The following is a 23110-nucleotide window of genomic DNA, read 5'->3' on the forward strand; positions in this document are numbered from 1 at the left end:
GGTGGCCTTTCCTCACAGTCCAGCCACTCCTGCTAGAAGGTACATTTACACACCGCTGCTGTTCCCTGTTCCCAGACTGCTCTGGCCATGTCGAGCTCCAGCTCTGCAGTAGCCCCACTCAAGAGCAAACACTTGTGGTGCAAGCTTTGCCAAGAACCCAAAGCACGGTGTCCAAAACCAGTGAGTGGAGCCCGGTTATGGCCATGGCTGCACGCCTATCATTTGTACTCTGTTGGCTGAGGTGCGAGGGGCTGAGGTGGGCGTTTGAGATGGTTTTCCTGGAGTTCTCAGGACACGAGCAAGCCCTCACCCTCACAGACAGCACCCCGGACCCGCGGTCCCCTCAGCCCCCGGGGTCCCCTCAGACGCCACACGCCGACCCGCAGCCTCCTCAGCCAGCAGGGCAGGGCAGGGCGGCGCTCCCCGGCTCCTCCTCACCCTCCCGGCGGCGGGAGCGGAGCAAAGGCAGGGCAGGGCAGGGCAGGGCAGGGCAGGGCAAGGAAGCGAAGGGCAGAACACAGCGCGGCTCTGCGCCCCCGGGCTGCTTGCCGCGGCAGAGGGCGGGAGCGGAGCGGCTCCCTCAGCAACACAGCCCCCGGGGCCCCGCTGCGGTGCGGGGTAGGGCTGGGCATTTCGCTCCTCCTCCTCCTCCCGTCCCCGAGCTGCCAGGCGGAGGCGAAGGGAGCAGGAACCGGGCGGGAGGCGAGGGACGGCCCGACTCGGAGCGAGCGAGTGAGTGAGGGGCGGCGGGGGCGCGCTGCGGGGCAGGCGCTGGGGCTGGGGGGACGCGGGGCCAGCACGCACGCTGCTGTCGTTATCCCTCCCGGTACTTCCTCACAGGCCCGAGCCCGCCGGCTGCTGGCAGGCAGGGGGGGCCCGCCCTGGTGCCGATTTATTCCTCCTGTCCTGGAAGGGGCCGTGAAGCTGCCTGCCCCAGAAACGCTCCGAGGCGTCGACATCCCGCGGCGAGCCTTTTCCTGCTGTAACACACTAACATCCTCCTCTATTCCCGTGCTAAGTTTGAAGCCGAGGGCTGTTTGGGCAGAGCACGACTGCTGCTTTCAGAGCTGCCTTGGCCACCAGGCTTTGCAAAACCCCCGACCAGAGGCACCTTTGGGACACCCCGGTGCCAGGCCCCACAGCGCCTGCGCTCCCCCAGCAGATCCACGCTTGGCCTGAGGGTTTTAAGACGTGCAGCGCGCCCTGACAGCTTGTTTTTTTGGTTTTAATGCACAACAGTTAGTTGTCCTTGTTGAGCGTCTTGCCTCTTTTTCAAGACGAGGCGTTGTTTGTGCTGTGCCCTCTGAGAGGTTTACTGGTGGTGGTGTTTTATCACCAAACTGAAAGCTCTTGTTCTGAAGAGGAAGTGAGGAAGGGAGCAGCTTTGGGGAATGACCGAGTGCCAGAACTAGCTGCGCCAGGCCATGGTTTTCCAAGCCCTGTCAGCCAGCCGTGTCGAAGAGAGCTTCGCCCACCCCTTGGGCTGCTCCTTTTCACCCATTTCAGCACAAGTGTTTGTACGCAGAATTGTATCCGGAAGGTAAACCAAATTTAAAAAGAAGAAGAGAAAAAACGTACCCAGATGGTTTTGCTGACACGAGGACAGATGAGATACTTTTAACATAATGATACCGATTTATGGTGAAGTGCAGACAAAAGTATAGTTTTGCTAGATTTCATACATGTGCTCTCAAAGTGAAATCGCATCGTTTTCATGCTTAGTCAACTATAGATTGTTATTTTTTTTTATGCTGTTATTGATGCTTAGGAGTGACTGGTGGCATTCTGACTTTCTTTTTGTTTTGCTGTGCATAAAGAGTAATAACAACTGACCTCTGCAAGTTGTACTGCCCTTGTACCGGCTCAGGAGCTGTGCCTCCTGGACACTGTGCCTTCAAGAGAGGCACAGCCATTGCCCTCCACAACCCCCTGGTCTAAAGCACACCCAAGTAAATCCATGTGGTGCACAGCAGCACAAATTCAAAATCCCAGCTCCATCCCTGAGGCAGTACAGCCGTAGTTTTTTCCAGTGTACAATACAATGTCTTTATTTACCAAGAAAAAACAGACTTTTTGGATAAGTACCAGCCCTTGTTAGTTGAGCAACTATTTGGTGAAAAGGTGTAGGCTGGCACATGCAAGAACATAGGAACAGCATTTGTTCCTCGGTGTAAATTGGCCTTTTGGAGTCCTCTGTGTTTTTTTTTTGTTAGAGCTCTGTTGTAAGTTGTCACGATTTTAGACATTCAGATTACCAGCACTCTGAGAGCGAAACTCAGTGGTAAGGTGATTTTCCCCCTAAAGGGATGGTTTTGAGCTGGACAGATTGTTTTGTTCATGTTGTTCTTCATTTTTTTGGCTTCAATCGAATCTTTAACACACACTTTCATTGCTTTTAAGTTTGGAATCATTCTTCCTTATTAGTAGACTGTCATTACCACCATACCTGTATTATCCCTTTGATACCCAATTTTATATCAATAGGGTTGACAACATGTGTGGCCCTGACCCAAAGGAGTTCAAGGAACCAAGTCTGCAACATTCTGAGAACAGCTTTTCAAAGAACTTGACTGAAATGGTTAGATGACATTATGGTGTACTCCATAATAAAAATACTGAATGATCTGTAATTTAACAAAATATCAGAAGTCTTCCTATTGAAATTCTTAAGCTGTAGGAAGTTAAGAAACACAAGTAACATTTGAAAGTTTGGGGAAGATTAAGCTGTAACAGGCTGGCTGTTGAGCCTCCTTGTGCCTCTGGAAGGGAACCTCTGACCATTGAACTGGGCTTTGCTCTCAAGTAGTATCTTTTGGCCCAAATCCCTCTTCTGTTATCTAATCGGTAATGTAAAGTTTCATAATTACATTAAATTTGGTGCATAGGTGGACTGAAAACTAGAAAACCCTGCTAGGCATGAGGTACTTAACCCCTAGTTTCATTTTATGTTCACATAACCTAATCTAGTCTGCTCTGTGGTCAGTCCTAGAAAGGGTCATAATCTGTTCTGTCATTCCTCACGTATGGGAATGGTCCTTGATTTTCTGTTTTGACATAACTTAGTATTTTTTTAAAAGACCTGCAAATGTCTGTCAACATTGAGTCGTTTACAAACAATGTTAGAGGGGATATAACATAGTTATTTTTCATGTTCAAGCAGTCTGTGTACTGTGCCAAAGACCAGCGTCTCTGTGACTTGGGTTCTCAGATACTGCTGAAAGTCTGTAGTAAGTGGAAGTCATCCACTTCATTGCCTAAGCTTGCACTGCAAAGGTGAGTTTCTTAGGGTTTGGTTTGACCAGACACTGAGTGCTAATCTGGTGCCTTCTTTCACTGCTCAAATATCCCAAATCCTCCCTGCAGCATCAGTCACTGTATACCTACAGTGACTACCTACCTCCTACAGAGATACCTACCTCCTGCTTCAGTAATTCGCAGAACTCTACTGATCACAACCAGAGCTTCTACTTTGAGCATCCTCTCTAATTTGGCTTGGCACAATTGCTGTTTACCTGTCCTGGCAGGAGCCTGGTGGGATCTCAGGTGATTCACTGTGCCGAGACAGGATAGGTGCTTACATCCCTGGGCAAGCAGACAGTCAGCTGGAACTGCAGTTACGTGCCTCGATGTTGCTGGAGACATTGCAGTTACTCGTCTCCCCCTTCGCACCTACCCAAAGAAGTAAAACTGCTCTGGTTTTGGTCTCATGGGACCGAGCTAGCAGAACTCATCTGCCTTTTCCTGCAAGTATGAACTTCCATTTGCAGTGAAAATTACAATTATAAGTGTACAAGTCAAGGAAATTCTTCTGTTCACTGGATAGATTGCCAAAACAGATCCCACCCACAACTGCAGGCTTTATGGTGTCCTGACTGACAGATTAGCATCGCAGAGTGGGGAAACCTGGGTGAAACTGGGCTCACTCTACCCAACAGGAGACGCTTGAGTTAGGGAAAAAAATACATCCAGAATAAAAAAAAACAAAGAAACAAAAAATCCCACATGCCTGTCTTGTAAAAGTAATCACAAGAACAGAGTCTAGTTCAGAGGTAACAAGATAACACATCAGAAGTCCTGCCAAGGCTGTTGTGAAGTCTTGGCAGCATGGATGTGTTTTGAGACTGGAGAGATGCATTGGTTTCAAAGTGTAGAGTAAAAAAATACATATATCCTTTTTGTTTGTATTTGTTTTTGCAGAGCTTACGCAGATCTTTGGAAAATGACTTCCTCAGGTGCATATGGGTCTAACTCCTGGGAGCTCTTGGTGTCAGTTGACCACCAGTATGAAGAGGAGCAAAAAGAATTTACACTACGGGTCACAGGCGACCTTCATATTGGAGGAGTGATGCTGAAATTAGTAGAACAGATCAGTGAGTAAAGACCTGTTTCATTTACACAGTGTTATTAAAATAATACATGCAGCTTTCCCTCCACAAAAAGAGGCTTCAGCACATTTTGAAATGGCACTGCCTCACTTATGTCTTAGAAACAGTACACCTAGCATGTAGGTGCTGCAGACTCAGGATTGCTTTTCATGTGGATAGAACCCCGGTTTGTGATTAGAGCCCCTATACTATCATAATGCAAACAAAACTTTGTGTTTTTTTTTCTTTCAGTTAGACAAATACAGTTGGACTAGACTAACTGTTCAGCTCCCATTTCAGATAGACTTTATAGGTGGCTAGTTTGAGGGCAATACAGGTAGCTGATACCTGATTTATCCATCTGTAGCCATCACAGAGAAAGGACTAGTTGTTACAAGTGCATTTAGAAAGATAGTTTACTGTGCTATAGTAGCACCCTACCCAAAATCTGAGCCACGTTATCCATTTCATATATCCAGTAGGGAACAGCCGCTCAGAGCAGAGACTGGCTGAGTCAAAATTGTAAGGAGATGAAAGGTAAAATGTCCTGTGTACAGTCAGAGTACATCAGCCCTACAGGCAATCAGAGAATCAAAGTTTCTTTAACTCAAAGCCACCAAATGGAGCTGCCTCCCAAAATGATCATCTGTATTCTGACACTGCAGAATGCTAGATACAGACAAGGTAGTACAGTATTTGATTATTACACCAATGTCACAGGGTCCCATATGCAATGCATTCTTCAAGTTCTATTCTTTTTTTTTTCTGGAAATCTATACCTAGAAGTCTTCAATCACCAAATTCACACAGAAAGGAACACGTTTGCTAGACTAGACTCATCAAATGGGAATGCCACGAGCTTTGCGTTTCTACACACTGCTCTAGAAATATGAGATCTATGGCAACAAAAAACTACCCGTCAAAAAAGAACCTCCTTGAAACTTTAGTCTTTTTTACATGGCTTGACTTTTTACAAACAAGAAAAGAAAACCTGAACTAGAAGAAAACCCTTCAGCAAAATAGTCTTAAGAAATTTAAACTCAGCAACTTAAGAATTTCAGAGTTCTTACTGCCAGATGAAAGTTTTTGTTTTGAAACATGGGGTTTGACGGAAACAAAAGGGAGACACAAGATATTTTTTTCAAAAGTCTCCTATTCAATGGAAGGACATTTTTACAGAAAAATCCTTTGTAATGGAAAAACTCTAGTTGGAGATAGTGATTTTATTAAGGTATCCCTTTCCCAACATTAGAGCAGGTAGGAAATCTGTGATGAAGAAAATCTAAAAAGCAAGATACGTTTCTATTGACTTCTCTGCTTACTTAAACACACGATTCAGCCAGCAAAACAAGGTAGCCCGAGTTTCACTATGTCATGACGCTAACTTTTCACAGCATTTTTATAACTAGAAGAAGCTAGTGTACTCAATTAGTGCAAAAAGCTTTATATTTTAATATTTAAAGCAAATCTTTAACTAAGTGATTTGCACCAACACTTCTCTTGAGAGACAATTTTCCCAAGAAATTCCAAAACAGGACAGGGCTCTACTGTGCTGTAGACACAGGGACGAACACTCTGCCTGGCGGAGCTGGTGAGGAGGAACAAGAAATGGCTCAGAAGACTGAAACGACTTGACCAAGATCACACAAACTAGCTGATACTACACATCATTGGTATCTGGGAAGTCATTTAATTTTGGAATTCCCCACAGAATTGAAAGCAGCAATGTTTCGTATCCTTCCTTATGTGTGTACTCTTCAAGCTGAGCTAGTCAAGGTTTTACACCTTTCAGGTCAGGATACTTACTGCTCAAGAGTCATCAGACAAAAGACACTGCTCTCTTCCCTCCAAAATTATTTGTGTAGCACATGAACAAAGTCTTCCATCTGTTCTTGATTCAGCAAGCGCTTCTCTATCTGCATGTTTTCAAAGTACAGAATACCCATTTTTACTTCATCAAAACACAGGCAAGTCGAAATTAGTGAAACAAGACAGTCATCTCTTTGCAGGCTATCTTTTTTTCTGAGAAGCTTCTGTAGGCAACTCTTGTCAGTCCCTGGTCAGTCACACCAGCCTGCCCTTCTGCACAGACCATTAATGCATTACCTGTACCATATTCATTCTACCTCTGTTACAAGCTTCTACCTCTGTTGCAAGTTTCTGGATCCTGTGTGGTAGAGAAGGTCATCTTATTTGTTAGAGCTTGTTAACTCTTTCCTGATTGTTACAGGGCTTACTCCCAACTTAATTCTTTTCCTTGATTATATAAAGTATGTTGCCATCCTTGTTAGTCTAATGGTGCAGCCATAGAGAAGAGCTGAATTACCATGTCTTTCCTGGAACAGCCCTTGGCTGTGTGTCACCGAGACTTCAAGGACTTGGGAGATGTGCTTTCCCTGTGGATACCTGCGAGATAAAGGCAATGTGACAATCATCGTCTCGGTTAACATAGTTAAACCCCAGCAACTGTCACAAGTATTCAGCAGATGGGGTCTAGATCTGAGGAACTGTAGTCACTACATTAATGCAAATAAATTCTATGTGCAGAAAGCTGTTTCCAAAGCTGATTTTTTAGTATATTTGCTACATAACGTATTAATAGCCATTTTGTATTCTTTTCTAGAAATGCCCCAAGACTGGTCAGACTATGCTCTTTGGTGGGAGCAAAAAAAATGCTGGCTTCTGAAAACCCACTGGACTCTTGATAAATGTGGGGTGCAGGCAGATGCTAAGCTGCTCTTTACTACTCAGCACAAAATGCTGCGGCTTCGCTTGCCAAACACGAAGACCGTGAGACTGAAAGTCAGCTTTTCTTCTGTGGTGTTCAAAGCTGTCAGTGACATCTGCAAAATCCTCAGTAAGTAAAGCTAAATCCCCTCTGGCAGCTACATTGGAGCATTTTATTAGGTGACTTTGTTTTGATGTGAAGTCCTTACTCCCCATTTAGCTCAAGGAGAAATTTGATTGAGTTGACCTGGGGTGAAAAGACGAAGATATTTTTTTGCTGTTGTTTTCAGTATCCAGTGCATGTCAGTGTTTCTCAGTCATTGTGATAATTCTGATGAAGATAGTGTCAGTAATGCTTTCCATGAGCCGCAGGGGGACTAGATAATCAAAGCCCTTTTGATGGTTTTGTAGGGATGCCTGGACTGAGTCCAGCTTATTTTATGCCACTGACTAAGAGCTCGAGCTTATCAATCTCCTACACCAGCCTTCAGCATGGGCAACTGATGCCCATGGTGCCAACTGATTTATCATCTACCTGCACCAACATCAGTAAGATGACATTCAACTTGGTGAATTGGTTATATGTATTTACTTTAGAAGGAGCGTGTTTTGAGTGCTCAGAACTGTCATAAACCTCTTCAGGTCAGGGCATACCCGGCTGCCCCTTACAAGCCCATGAATGTGTTGCAGCTCTTTCCCAGGATGGAGCACCTAAGCAGAAATGAGGTTTTGCAGCATGCCAGACCTGTGTGCCCGTGATCAATAGGAATAAGTTGAGTCTGCAAGGAGTCTTCAGAGCCTTTTCATTTTAGGGCACACCTAATACTCATTTGCCTTTAGATCTTCAAAGCTTAGCCCATCAACACATTCATCTTCAGAAGGAATTTCAAGCTATACTGACCACAATGTAGCTTTCAATTTCATCCTTTAGCAGTGGATTGTGGAAAGGACAGTATGTCTTGATTACATTTAATAGCTCTGATAAAAATAATGCCATAATTGTTCAACTGACATTTGGTTGAACTAAATAGTTCTACTTTCAGATTCTGTTAGTACAAGGACCCTGTAACTTTTCTCATGAGTGAACAGCGTCAGAAATGTCTTTGCTTGCTCCAAGATACAAATATTTTGCAGATTTTTCTGATTTGCAATTGACAATAGATGTCTGAATCAGTAGTGCAGTAGTGAACAGCGTATCGCCAAGACAGAATCTTTTAGGGGAAATACAAAATTCTTAACTGAAAAATAAAAGGCATGAACTTCAAATACAGTGGTTCCATTTCCGTTCTTGCTTATGAGTAAGTCAGACATTTCATTGAGATTATTACACTCAAAGGTGATTGCATAGCCCTTAGGAAGAATTTTTCCCATTCTAAAATGCAATGATGGTTGCTACAAAAGAGGCTTAAATTGTGGCAAAACTCACTCTCACAGCCCAAAGTCTTTTGCCTTGTTATCAAATGACCGGATTTTCCGTGGGTACTCCTTTTGAATTGCTAAAAATAAGGTTCAGACTGCAACATGGAGCTTCCCCAAATGCTGTTACCAATCATGGGTGTTTTTTTTGGATGTAATCTTGTAAGTTTCAAATGTTTCATCTTACTTTACTTCCCAAATTGCCATTGTAGATATCAGACGGTCAGAAGAACTCTCTTTGCTGAAGCAGTCAGAAGATACAATTAGAAAGAAGAAGAAAAAAGACAAGAACAACAAAGAACCTGTTACAGAAGATATTTTAAACTTGTGCAACTCTCCAGCGAGTTCCGGATTATCAGGTAATGAAAAACTAGAATGACTTTATTCTTCTAAATGAAAGTCAAAAAGAGGAAGAAATTCTTCATTATGCAACTAAAAACAAGGAGAACAGTTTAATGTAGGATGATAGAGACACAGCTGAGTTGAAATTAGTAGCTTCAAGAAGTTACTGAAATCCCCAATACATCAATATTTTCTGTTGTTTTTTAAATGTTTTCCTTTCCATCGTTCTGTGAAAGGCCATACCAGAAAAGAGGTGATCAGCTGTGGCCCTGCACAAAGGATGTGCTGCAGCTCTTTGAAAATGTAAATGGAAAGTGGTAAACCACCCAAGTCTGAAGGCAGTCTTCTGTGGAATAAGACTTTACTGTTTTAACTTGCAGCAAGTCCAGGTTTATATAGTAAAACCATGACGCCCACGTATGATCCCATCAGTGGGACACCAGCTTCTTCTACGGTCACTTGGTTCAGTGACAGTCCCTTGACTGAGCAGAACTGCAACGTCCTTGCCTTCAGTCATCCCATCTGTTCTCCAGAAACACTAGCGGAGATGTACCAGCCTCGGACATTAGCTGACAAAGCCAGACTCAATGCAGGGTAAGAAGTCTCTCTGAGTTCTTCATAAGCTGGCTGAACAGGGGTGGCATTAATCCAGCTTTTTAAGTGCAGACCAGAACTTGAAAACAAAACCGTGATAAATGGATATACTGATACTTATAAACATGCTTTGATCAAGGTGTGGTTTTTTTTGAAATACTTAGACTCTTTTTGATGTTTTTTCTTTTTTTCAGCACTCTTGGTTAGACCATTTGGTTTTGAAGTGATGAATGATGTAATTGTGCAGGCTCTGGACTAAATTCTGTTGTTAGATGAAGGCAGATCCAGTGAAGTGCGTAGCACTGTGGGCACAGCTAAAGGACAGTTTGGATAGCAAACTGAATTATGCACAAACAAGTTTTTTGATCCCGAGTTCCTGAATTATGCACAAACAAGTGTTACTTATTGAACACTACAGAAGAATACAGAACACTAGGGGTTTAGTGATGAAGGCATTTAAGAGGATCGTCTCTAGGACTGAAATACAGACTGCCGTCTTTCAGGTCTATGGAGCATTTAACAGTAACTTTACCATTGTCATTGAATTTCCCTAAAAGACAAAAGTAGCTGGAATTATAAAACAACAAATACTGAAGTGAAAAGCAAGAGCTCTAAAGATACATGGGAAGTTAAATTAACATCCCATTTCTGGAGAGCAATTAGAAAGAATCTTGCTAGCACAGGTCACCCTGTAGCTATTTACTGCTCAGTTTCTGTCTTCTATTCCTGATGTTTTGAGTAGTGCTGGAGAACAAAAACTGAGAGATTTTAGGTATTGTGTTTGTACAGTGAAAATTGGAAATCCATTTGAATGTTCCACTTTCTCAAATTATGTGAATTTTTCCCAGACTTGCAGGAAATAGAGCTGTTCATCCTCCCCATTTCCGTTTCACGATTACATTAGAGCACTGCAGATGTGATAGCTTGTCCTGTACAAATGATTTTGTGGGTTGTTTTCTTCTGCAGCTGGCTAGATTCATCCCGATCACTTATGGAACAAGGCATTCTGGAGGATGATCAGCTTCTTCTACGCTTTAAATATTACACTTTCTTTGATTTGAATTCAAAAGTAAGAGCTTTGTTTTTATTGTTGTTCATTGTCTGACTGCTTTCATGTCAAGGATCTTTTGTATAAGGATACTGAATTTTATCTAGGATTTGTTACAGGCCCTTCAGAGATCAAATTCTAATTCTTCCCCATAGCTAAGACTGCACTTTTCCCCTCTGGATGTTGAATCACCATTCCTTACCTGAGATAAGATCTTAAGTAAAAAGATGAGATCTGAAGAGCACCAGAAACAGTATCCGGATATCCAGAGGGGGTAGTTCACTTTCTGCTTCACTTTTAACATGAAAAACTAAGCAGAAAAGTAAATCAATAGTATCCTAAATGATGTAAAGGTATAAGCCCTATTTTTGAAAATAGACTTAAAAGTGGTATTTATGTTTCACTGCCATTCACTGAATATTCAGCTTTTCTGGGCTCAAGCTCTCAGAAGCACTCAACAAAAGTGTTTGAGTCCTATTTGTAAACAAGACTGCATTTTCTCAAGTTGCCTCTTACTGGCCTTTATTTTCACTAAGTCAGTCACTGTGGTTTTGTTAGGCCTGGGTTTTTAAGGCCTGGGTGGTACATTTAGAGAAATTAAAGCATGACCACTGACCAGTATAAATCAACAAGAGTTTAAATGTCAAATGGATTTGGCCTTCACATTGTTATTTGCTCTAAATCTGTTTCATTTCAGGCATCTCAGATAAACAGAAAGGTATTTTCTTGTTCAGGTGGCATGTTATGGGTGAAATGCCTTCCCCACTAAAGATCAAATAGGAGCCTCAAATTCAGCAGCCCAGACATTTCCATTCTTTGCCCTAGCCATGAAATAACCCAAGATAGCAGTAAGCTATTTAAGTAGCCTTTGAAAGAGAGAGGTCACACTCCCATCAGCCACCTTCTGCCAGCTCTGAAGCATGATTATCTATGAGTCACTTCAGCTTATTAAGCAAACAGAGAGTGAAACCCAATCCATGCGCAAAAAATGGAAATTGAATTAATGCATTTTACAGCGGGATCTGACAAATGTCAAGCCAGTGAAAGACTGGAGCTGGAACCAAAGAAGCCAAAAGCAAAAAGAATTTCTGTCTTCTGTTAATTTCACTCGCAGTGTGGTTTCACATTTGGTCTAAGCCAGTCCAAAACCTATTACCACAAAAAGGGATGTCTTAATCTTCCCTTCTGCTTCAGCCACGGAGTCCTGCTTAATTTTCTGTTGGATCAGCAAGTCACTCTGAGCCTACGTACAACCATGTGAGCTACTACAAGAGAGGGACAGGAACAGACAGCAGGGCAGAAGTGGGGGAAGGAAGGAAACAACCTTTATGGCTTCAGCCCGATGCTAGATCAGTTGTAGCTGATCATGAATCTGTATCCTGTTCAATCTGTATCGTTACTGACCAGTGCTGTTCTTTTTTGCTACAGTATGACGCAGTGCGGATAAACCAAATATATGAGCAAGCCCGCTGGGCCATCCTGTTAGAAGAAGTTGACTGCACAGAGGAAGAAATGCTGATCTTTGCTGCACTACAGGCATGTACTTGATCTTGATCCAAGCTGCAAAACCTGTTTTCTCGAGGCAGGCACAAGCTAGGACAGGACTTCAACAGAGCCCAGGCCAATAGCTCTCTGGGGGCTGGGGATCTACTATTGGAGTGAGAAACAATAAGAACATCCAACTAAAATTCAATAGCAGCATGCCATTATTCAAACTGAATAATTATACACTTTATGGAACCACTTACTAACACTACCAGGATGTAGTACGTGGGATATCACTTGGATACCAGTCTGTTCTGAAGGGGTTTACTACGAAGTGTTGCTTTTCATGCCAGCTACCACCCTTTCATGTGTTCTTCCTGAAAGTCTAATACATAAATACATATGTTCACAATAGACAAAAAACAAAACAAACCACACAACTGTATAACAATGTGAAGATAGAGACACTATGGAGTACGTATAAATTTAACGTGATTTGCTGTGGCCTAGTCCCTGACTGTGGGTAGTAAGGCACAAATGTTTATTATTAATAAATCCCTTTCTTCTAAATGTAAATGGAGCTGCCAAAAAGTCACAGCCTGCCACGACCAACGCCAGAGACCTTGCCAAGTTTCCACCTAGTACGGATGGCACTTAGAGGTCACGGCACTAGGATGTTAACGTTAGCAGAGTCAGTCTCACGGAACACAGAACAGGATGATTAGAGTGAAGGAATATAAATCCTGGCAATTGAAATGGGAAACTTCTGTCAGTAACTGCACTGGAAATCCTACTGGGCTCACCAGTTTCCCTCTAAGAGGTGCCATGTTGCAGAACTTTACATAGTTGGCCAAGACCCAGAAGACAAATAGCCTGTTTTCATATATTGTCATTATATGTTGCTAATTGGCATTTGACTCATATTTCAAGTACATTTGACCATTCAAATCTGATTCTTGATGATTTATTTTAGTACCATGTAAGCAAGTTATCATCATCATCAGAGACACAAAATTTCACTGGTGAATCAGAAGTAGATGAAATAGAAGCTGCGCTTTCTAATCTGGAAGTGGCACTGGAAGGGGGAAAGACAAGTAACATTTTGGTACGTTCTTTTGCATCCCACAAGTGCTTTTGCTATGTCAAATGTATTGACTGTGATGAGCCTACCTGATTTCTTACCAGAGTTAACAGACAATTACAAAGTGTATTGTACTAAAATTATTCCTGATTGTTCCTGATAGGAGGACATCACAGACATCCCGAAACTTGCTGATTATCTCAGGCTAGTTAGGTGAGTTACTAAAGCTAATAATAAAACATACGAAACAAAAAGCTTACCATAAAAGAGATCCCTTAAGTTTTGCATTCTAACGTAACAGTAGATCCTGAGGTTGTAAATGAACAAATACACCAGACAGATCTAACTAGCCTAATATCATCCTTTTCAAATCTCTCTCTGTTACTGCTTCTGAGCCAGATTCTCAGCACATCTTTCTAGCTTCTGAGGAGCTAGGGCAGCCATATCTGTGCTTGTTAAAAGTCCAGGCTGCTCTTTATATTTCTCTGTGACTTCCTAGTGCTTATCGGTCATCGTTCCTAAGTAAGAGAGTTTACAATTTTGTTTTCAGTCATATTTTACTGTGATTCATTTTTGCCAATGAAAAACAAGAAAAAACATTTCAGATCCCCCTGTGAAGGATTTCTGAAAGCAACCTTGGGTATTTTTTCAAACAAGTTGTCCCTTTCTCACCAAATGTGGAGTCTGTTTTTCTAATATCAAAATGAGTTTCAAGTTGAAGTAAAAGTATAGTAAACCAGCTCAGTAATACCTCACCTAAATAAGTTAACTGAGGAAAGTATAGTTCTGTGATCCAATTATAGTATCCTGATTTAAGGGTTATTTAAACGACTGCACTCATCTCAAGTCTACAGTGTTTTTCATCGCAAAGCAGTCTTGAGGTTTTAGAAGGATAAAAGGTATCTATTGCATGAATATTTATTAGATTCATTCTGTTAACAAGTCGTGTATAGTCAGCAAACTTAAAATTGCACTGGAAAATTGTTAACTATGGTTAACTGCTAAGAATTATTAATTTCCTATTAAGAAATTGTTTGAATGCAAATTACTAAGGTGGCTTATGATGAAAGGGAATTTAAGCCTTTTTAAGGTCCATCAGTTACTTGCCTCTAACAATGGATTGTTTATTTTTCCCCAGTAGCTGAGCAGTTTGCTTTAAAAGCATTCAGCAGTTATTTTTCATCATTAAACATTTCCTAGAGACATAGTAAATCACTTACTAAACCTAACACATTGTAGAAATTTGGTAAGTTGTAAAATATTTCTTTAAAAGAACAGCATTTTCTTACTAAAATTATTGGCCTCATTAGAAACCTAAATGCAGAGCTCTGCATGACATACTGCTGGCTCTATTTATACAGTGAGCTTTTATTCAAAATTATTCACAGTGTGCACCACATAGCACACTAGTAAATACTGCTTTCAGGTGGGTGATAAGACTGTGGAAAACTACAATATTATTTCAAAAAAAAAAGAATGATTAGAAGCTTTCAAAGAAGTTTTCATTAACTTTTTTGGATATGAAAGTATTTTCTAGTCTAAGAAAATCTAATAGTCCCTTATTCTTGAAGATTTTTTTTGCCTGTATTGGAAAATTGAAAGCTAAAATAGTTAGCAGTTTTGAAAATCAAAGTTATTTTTGGAATTTAAACATAAAAATCATAATTTTCTGGAAAGGACTAAACTAGGATTTCTAGAAAAGCTTTGGAGAAGGCAGGAGGGGGTAGTAAAGCGCTGTTTTTCAGCTAGCTGTGTAATCTTTGCATCATCACCTTAGATTTAAAGGAAAGTACTACATACACAGTAGAATTCTTTTTTTAACTGTACCGATAATCTTCGTAGGTAGTTGTGAAGTTATTTCTCTACTAAATCAGTGCTAACACTTCTGGTTTTCTCTCCTGAAATACACTGAATCTTTGTGAGTCTTTGTTGCATTTTTGCGTGACTTAGCACTTTGTACATTTCAGTGGCAACAAATGTGATTGCTTTTTTTCTTTCAGGCCCAGGAAGCTGTCAATCAAATCTATCAAGCCATACTGGTTTGTTTTTAAAGATACTTCTGTATCTTATTTTAAAAACACAGAATCTGCACAGGGAGAACCGATTGAGAAACTAAACCTAAAAGGTAGGATTTTTTTCCTTTCTTTCCTTTCTCTGTTGTACTCATGAATTGAATAAATCAAGAAATCCCTGCGAGGTGCAAGAAGGCAAGCACAGTAGTATTTAGTCCTGAAACTACTTTTTCAGTTACTGATACTCCTAAGCAGGCAGACTGCATCTGCAGAAGAAGCCTAAACAGAAAGGATTCAATAGCTTAGCCCAAATCAAGATTATCTGGACCCAGCTTGTAAAATGGCGTGTACCCCAGAGTTCACTTGAAGACGAGTCAGAGGGAATGGGATCTCTGTGGGATCCTTCTCCTGCCAAATGTTTTTACTCTCTGCTAAGTGGCAGTACTCACCTCTGGCCTTGGTAAACGCACATTGGTGGCAGAGGATTATGGACGATGCAATGGGCAAGAATGCTGTAGGCTGTACCTAGATACTGCTGTGCAGGGTCACCTCCAAGACCTTCTCTAGGCCTTGTTTGTTTCACGCATGGGGATTTCCATAGCTGCAACCAGCTTTAGGTGCTTCTGGAGGAGAAACACAGGGCAGACACCAGCATTATATATAGCCTCCATCTACATCTACTTCTGCAGGGACATCATATGTTCAGCATCAGGGAACCAGTGATGCCCAGGATTCATCCTAGAAGAAACCTTTGAAATAGAAAGAAGATTGACCCCTGTGAACAAATGGCTCTGCATACCAATCTGCACATCCTCAGTAGGTCAGATAAATGCATGGTAAAACTAGCCAGGGTGACTGGAACCTCACCGAGTGGCCCACGGCCTCGGTGTTCCTTGACACCAAGGGGAACTGTAGGCTTCCTGACTCCAGCTGAATCCAGAAGGCCTAACATAGCACCATCAACACTAAATGCCAGGTCCTCAGAGTTCTCTGGAATCCCTGAACTGGCCTGCTCTGTTGTAGACGTTACCTCTGTCCCATTTTCAGTACTAAGTTGCTTCTGAGAATATAGTCCAGGCTTTCAAGTCACTTCGGGTAAAATTTCCAAAATGTGCCTATCTATCTCATCCTCCATTTTAAGTGTTGAGCATTTCCTAAGATCAGGCTGAGGTTTTGAGAGCGTTGCATCTTTTCTCTTCCATACTGAATAACACTCTGAGGTCAGAGCGTTCATCACCCTGGCAAGCCAGTCCAGGCAGTGAACTAGAACAAAATGCTTTCATTAGGCCTGACTTTTCAAAGTCTTGGCCCTTGATCTCAAAACAAAACAACCATTAAATACTCCTTTTCGGTATTAATCAGTACTTAAAGTGAGCGATGTCCTAATTAAATAAATCCATTTCTTTCTGATTCTCTGTGATTTAGGATGTGAAGTTGTACCAGATGTAAATGTTGCAGCAAAGAAGTTTGGAATCAAATTATTAATTCCTGTTGCTGATGGCATGAATGAACTATATTTAAAATGTGATAATGTGAGTAATGAGACAAGGGAAAGTTTCTATTCCCGATTTATTAGCAGATTGTCTAGAAGAATCATTGTCCTGCTCTAGAATTTGTATAGAAAAATAAGGATGCTCCGGAGAGTTTATGATCTACGTGTTTAGTAGAATTTAAGAATGATGTGAAGGGGGTCTAACAAATATTTAATGGCTTAGGGGACAAAATAACATTAATTCTATCTTTATGATCAGCTTCCAAGCATAGCTGCTGTAAAGAACAAAAGAACATACTATCACAAATGTCAAAAGAAATTGCAATAATTTTTCTCAGTGGTTTCAGAAGATTGGGATTTTTTCTCTTCCTTTTTCTTAATTAGAACTTTTCATTCAGATGAGAGTAGTGCAATAGGGATCTTCCATTTGTTTTCAATTTCAATTTATTTTGTTTGTGTTGAAATGTATCAATCCAAATTGTGTAAAAAACTTTGTCAGGTGGGAAGTAGTCATGCCATAAAATTTCCATCAAATCTATTCCAAAATAATGGATTTCTTTCTGTGAACTAGTAACTTCATGCATCAGACCATTTTCCTGAAATACTCAATTGGATAAAATACTGATTTTTTTTTCTATTACCTGCAGCAGTGATAGCATATAGCAGCTGATGTCAGTGGTAGCTGTAGACACACCAAACTCAGCTTTACACGGTGCATTCTTTAGCATGTTATAAGAAAGCATGTTTTTAGAGGAATAACACCATTTTCAAGATAAATGGCTTTCAAACATTAAAACCTAACTGGCAGGCAGATTCTGGAGATGGAATTAGCCCGGCCAGGGAAGAATAGTAGTGCTATCGTAACTACACATCCACACAAATTAAGCAGAGTAACTCTAGAGTGGTTTTATTGCGCAGTGAAAGATGGGTGAGCAGTAGCAATCTTCATATACGGTTTGTCCACAAATATCCAACAATTGTATTTGTTGCAGGAGAATCAATATGCTCGGTGGATGGCTGCTTGTGTTCTGGCCTCAAAAGGCAAAACAATGGCTGATAGCTCTTACCATCCTGAGGTCCACAAGATCCTTTCATTTCTAAAGATGAAGAACTGGACTATGTCACCCCAGGCTGTCTCTGATCCGGAAAACATAGATATGAAACCAGAATGCTTCGTCTCATTACGTTACACAAAAAAATACAAGTCCAAGCAGGTATCCTGAGCGTGGCTTTGTGGTTGGGGATGGGTGGTTCCAAAGACTGGGCAGATGATTGCTTAGGGAGGAGACAGGATCCAAGCAGCATTTGGAAACCATGGAGGTATTCCTGGCCATACACTAGAATCACCTTGCAATACTCATTTGTCCCTTAAATATTTAGCAAGAGGCCTTTTAATTAAACTGAACACAGGGACACATCTCTCAGCACTTCTTCCAAATACCCCTACATCCACACTACCTCCTAAGTCACTCGTGTTCTCTTCCTGATGGTGCTGTCCCTCAAAGTCTCTTCAGTGAGCATGGAAGGTTTTTAAGGAAGGGAAGGTTCTGCCCACATCTTAAACAATGTTTTCCTGCCCCCCTGGCCTGGGTACCCCTTCGTCCTCTCTACCTAATTCTTTGTCCTTTTGATTCAAAAGAGTTCAGCCCACCTGTACTCAGGATACAGTCTGCAGGACAAAGTAATAGGGTACATGCCTCTCAGCATCTCCCCTAATATCCCATCTCCTTGTCAGAGCCACCGATTCAAAGGGGCTTGCTGCAGATTTCATAGCCTGCTTTCAGGACTGAATAAATGACTCTATAGCTAGAGCAGCTATCTACGGAAGGGGACTTTTGTTGCTGTAAAAACATTTGTATCCAGCCTGTGCATGGTACCCAGAGTGCTTGTGGGATGCCTGAACAAGTAGCAAGTGGTAGGTACATCAGCAAGGAACCCTGAGGGATTTGCTGAGCTCATTCCCTCCCTCACAGCACTTCAGTTGTGAGAGTGCTCTGCCCACCTGGAGGACGGCAGGAGCCCATTTTCCCAGTGTGTGCAGCGTGTTTAGCACTCCAGCAGGATTGTTTTCCAGATGCTCAGCTCCAGCTCAGCTGCAGCCGATGGAGTCTGCCCAAAACAAGCACAGTCAGGCCTGCTTTGCCAAAGGAGGAATGAAAGATGAGAACCAAGAACAAACTGGCTAAAAGAATTCTGGCCTGGGGTGGGGCAGGTTCTGAATGAGAACAGACTGTTGCTACAGGGTAGCTGGATTTGGAGCATTTTTACAATGAATGCGCAATTCAGAGCTTCCACTTCTCCTGCTGCCTTGGCCAACAGTGAGCCAAGGACCAGATTTCGCTGGTAACACTAGCTAGGTGCAGCAGTCTGGCTTGGCAGTACCACAGCAGTTGGATCAAGGGGTCAAGGGAAGTCCTTGCCCCAGTAATAAATACCTCACACTTCTGGAGACATGGCTGAGGGGATTGGAAAGGGACAGAAAATCCCCATTTCCCAGCAAGCTCCTGATACAGAATGGGCCTGTGGGCAGCAAGCAGGGACAAGATCGTTTTATGGCATGCTGGAGCTTGACCCAGTGCAGCACAAACACAAACAGTGAGACCTTCCTGCACTGTTCTGCCCTCGTAGCTCAGGATCTGTCCCCAGGTGCTCGCTCTCTCCGATACAGTATCTGAACATGGCATCACACCTAAGGCTGTTTGATTTAGTGAAAGCAGGGATGTTTTTGTTCTCCAGTCAACTGCAATCTTTCTCTCTTCCTGTGTTTCCCAGTTGGCTGCTCGTATTCTGGAAGCTCACCAAAATGTGTCCCAGATGTCCCTAGTGGAGGCCAAGCTGCATTTTATTCAGGCATGGCAGTCCCTTCCTGAGTTTGGCTTGTCCTACTACATTGTAAGGTAATCGCACTGCTATGGCAATGTCAAGCTGCCCTAACATGTTCATGGTCAGTGATTTTCAGGAAGTTCTTTGATTCCTTGTTCTGGAAACATTCTCTTAGTACTTTTTCCCCTACAGACCTTTTTTAATTGTAGTAACTTCCATGCTGCTGCTTTTTCTGTAGCAGTAGCACTCAGTAGCTCCATTCCTGGAGTGAGACTCCATTATGTCTGCTTTCATACAAATCTGTTGGGCTTTGGCTGAAATAATCTATCAGCAGGATTAAACCCTTCTTGACATGAACTCACTAAAATGTAAAAGAAAATGCAAATCTTACTGGTGTTCTCAGGTTTGCAATATGTTCATTCACTCCCACTCTTCCTCATTAGAATATAGCATGCTTTTTGCTGAGCGTAATGTCTTTGGCATTTCATTAAGAAAACAGTGAACACGATCCCTCTTTTAGGTTAAGAGCAGTCAGCACAAGAAAGGTCCTTCTGTGCTCACTGCAGTTTCCCTGGACATTTGCCTTGAATATGGCATGGCTCTGTAAGGCTACCTGACCTGCATCCTTTTCTCTCGACAAAACACCAAAAAAAAGAGAAGTACTTACACAACCACACTTGGAGTCACCCTCCTTAATTTGTTCTTTCCACCTCTTTCAGTGCTACTCAGGAATCATCTGCAGTATAAACTGAGTAAGTTGAAAACCATACTCTGGCACAGAGTCCAGCTGGCACAGAACAGCCCACATCCATACCATTAAACTCTCTGATGTCCCCAAAGCTGGTAGTGCCATGCAAACTACCAGTACGGTGTTAGCTGGTAGTGAACACAGACCTAAGCTCTATGTTCCAGCTCCTGAGCCATCCCTGGGAGTTATCTGGGAGCGTGCTTCTTGGTTGGGTTGCACCCAGGACTCTGCCTGGGACTCTTCTAGCAGTTGAGCCAACCAGGTACTTGGGTTTGGTGCCCAGGAACGTTCCCTGTTGGTATTTAATTTACTAACGTAAAGAGGTTTGCCCCATCTGTCAACACTAATTCTGTCTAAAAAATAAAATAAACCCCATTTTATAGAATGGGCAAAATACCCTGTGGTGAATTTCTACAAACTAATGGGCAGTATCTCAGGGGGTTATTAAATAAGGTACCAGTTGTGGTCCAAGTCACATTGTCTCCCTCAGGGCCTGCTTAATCTAAGGCCAGAAGGCTCAAAAATAGAATCAAAATAATAGAAAATACAAACAGCTGTCAGAGGAGACTTTTTCCAACTTTTATGAGTGCAGATGAAGGTAGTTTCTTTACCTGAGTCATCTTTTCCCAGCTTTTTCCAGCTCAGAAATTTGTCTGCAAAAAGTTCTGATCATTTTGTATTTATTTTTCATCTCTAGTTAGAAGAAAGTTGAAATGTTGAAATGTTTTGTAATATGATTTCTACTCAGAAATGCATATTTTGCTAACACTGAGTTGTTTTGATAAGTTAATGGCGGTACATAATATAAAATATTAAATATTTTGATATGCTTGTATCATTTAAGTGAAGATAAATGCAAGAACATGTTTCAGCATTATTGAAGTGAAGCAAGGAAAAATATTGTTGACGCTTTGCCAGTAAAAATATAATCAAATTCATGCATTTTGCAGAACAGCATTTTTTAACAGAAAACAATAAACTGGAAAGACTTCAGCCATCTTATATCTTATGCCATGATTCACCAGCCTACATCTTTGTTTTGTAACAAATACTGTCCTGAAGACAGGCCCAAGCTCTCCTCAGTCCCAGGCTGCTGTAAACTTTCCCACATTTTTTGCACTTTGGCAGGAAGGTTAATGAAATTTTTCTTTAGACAGAAATCATTGCAAACTAAGTCTGCTCAAGGGTTGTTTGGTTGTGGTTTTTTTTTCAGGTTTAAAGGAAGCAAGAAGGATGATGTGCTCGGGGTGTCCTATAACAGGCTGATAAGAATAGATATAGCCACAGGAGACCCTATCACAACATGGAGGTTCTCCAACATGAAGCAGTGGAATGTGAACTGGGAAATACGCCAGGTAAAACTGGAACAGCTCTCTGCATTCAGACATTACATTTAAGACATGGGAGGATGCTTTCAGAACATCTTTTTAAACATCACAGTGAGAAGATTTTGAAAGTGTTGTAAAATACTAAAATAATCTTCTTTTTCTAACTTTTTTCTTAATGGGGTCTGTAGTCAAAGTTCGGAAAACTAAAAGATCTGCAGTTTATTCTTTGTAAGTTGCCCTTGATTTTGGTGGGATGAAATATAAAGAGTCAAAGGTAAATTTCACCCCATTATGTTACCACTCTGTCCATAGAAATCTCATAGTACTCTCTCTGTATAGTCTAGCTCATGCAGCATCCTCTAAATTGCAGTGGCATAACTGGCTAAGTGCAAAGAGTCAGGACTGCCATTCCTGCTCTTCTGAGTTTTCTCAGTGCACCACTAGGAAAAAATCCAGTTAAAATCAGTTTTGTTGCCTGCCTAAACGGCCTTTGACCACAAGAGGGCCCTGCTAGAGTAGAAAATTAAGAAACGAGCAGCCAAAGACCCTCAACATATGGCAGACCCGGAATTTTTTACAGTGCTTGGTTTGCAGAGAAAGTAAGTGTGATCCAGCTGTGCTCTCACATTTACTCTGTCTCCCAAACTCAGGTAGAAAAATGCTGCAGTTTATCTCCATTCCTGATCTTGCCACATGTATTTTCTTTAGGTTGCAATTGAATTTGATCAGAATGTGTCTATCGCCTTCACATGCCTGAGTGCAGACTGCAAAATCATCCACGAGTACATCGGGGGCTACATCTTCTTGTCAACCCGCTCCAAAGACCACAATGAAACACTGGATGAGGAACTGTTCCATAAACTAACTGGAGGTCAGGAATGAGGCAAACTCTTTCCCTTCTGCTGGCACAGATTAAGAGGACAAGGGATTATACAATAATCTCTTATACCATAGTTATTGTATAATCTCTTTGTTTATTACTGACAAATAAATACACTGTATGTGTCAATCCGTGTTGTAATGATTTGACTCTTTACAGTTTCTTTGTTAAATACTGAAGCCAAGATCACTGGATGGGATGTGGCAACTCCATCATCAACGCTAGAAATTAAGTTTGTTTTCCTTCAGTACAGCTAGAAGTTTTCAAATGAAGGGTGTCTAGCCACTTCTGAATCCAGTATTTACAGCTGCAACAATCCATTCAAACAGTCAGAACAAGTTACTTGAGGATATTATAAGCAAATTTTCTGCTCTGTTATAGCTGTGCAACTCCCACGGTTAAACAGGCCAGCATGTAACAGAACGAACACTAAGTAAATATGTTTTCAGAGCTCTACTACCTGTCTAACACTTGTGCTGTGAACAGAAAGCATTCCATCAGTGTTCTGAAGTCCTGCACACTGAGCTATCATAGCCCAAGTAGTGATTACACAATTGTTCAAAAATGTCACACTGTGCCTACCTTCACCCATGTAAATAATTCCACAAAAGCCACAGGAGCTACCAGACAGCTAGAACAAAGCATTAACCTTGACAAAACTGGATTCAGAATGTTAATTTTTTGAGGAACTGTGTAAATTTCCAGGTTGAAAAAATGCTTTAGGTACTATTTTAAATTATTTGCTTGTTAAAAAGGCCTCTGAGCTTAGG

General features: G+C 41.7%; 1 protein-coding gene across 1 annotated transcript; it reads left to right on the forward strand.

The window, feature by feature from the left end:
• The first annotated feature begins 470 nt into the window (after positions 1 to 470).
• FERMT1 (FERM domain containing kindlin 1) lies at positions 471 to 22484 on the forward strand. Its single transcript, XM_035552964.2, has 15 exons — positions 471 to 732; positions 4198 to 4370; positions 6988 to 7221; positions 8720 to 8866; positions 9230 to 9443; positions 10410 to 10512; positions 11920 to 12027; positions 12950 to 13081; positions 13221 to 13270; positions 15058 to 15182; positions 16495 to 16601; positions 17554 to 17775; positions 19334 to 19458; positions 21346 to 21487; positions 22169 to 22484. Exons 2-15 carry the CDS (start codon positions 4220 to 4222, stop codon positions 22340 to 22342), a joined length of 2034 nt encoding a protein of 677 aa, XP_035408857.1. The 5' UTR covers positions 471 to 732; positions 4198 to 4219; the 3' UTR covers positions 22343 to 22484.
• The last annotated feature ends 626 nt before the right edge of the window (positions 22485 to 23110 follow it).

The sequence above is a fragment of the Cygnus atratus genome, chromosome 3, assembly GCF_013377495.2.
Source record: "Cygnus atratus isolate AKBS03 ecotype Queensland, Australia chromosome 3, CAtr_DNAZoo_HiC_assembly, whole genome shotgun sequence".
Classification (NCBI taxonomy): Eukaryota; Metazoa; Chordata; class Aves; order Anseriformes; family Anatidae; genus Cygnus; species Cygnus atratus.

What these genes read in the sequence shown, in the direction of transcription:
- FERMT1 (XM_035552964.2), top strand. Translation starts at nt 4,220, where the DNA reads ATGACTTCCTCAGGTGCATATGGGTCTAACTCCTGGGAGCTCTTGGTG. An exon ending in TGAGAAACTAAACCTAAAAG is followed by an intron (nt 15,183 to 16,494) that starts GTAGGATTTTTT and finishes TCTGTGATTTAG; the next exon opens with GATGTGAAGTTGTACCAGAT. An exon ending in TGAACTGGGAAATACGCCAG is followed by an intron (nt 21,488 to 22,168) that starts GTAAAACTGGAA and finishes TATTTTCTTTAG; the next exon opens with GTTGCAATTGAATTTGATCA.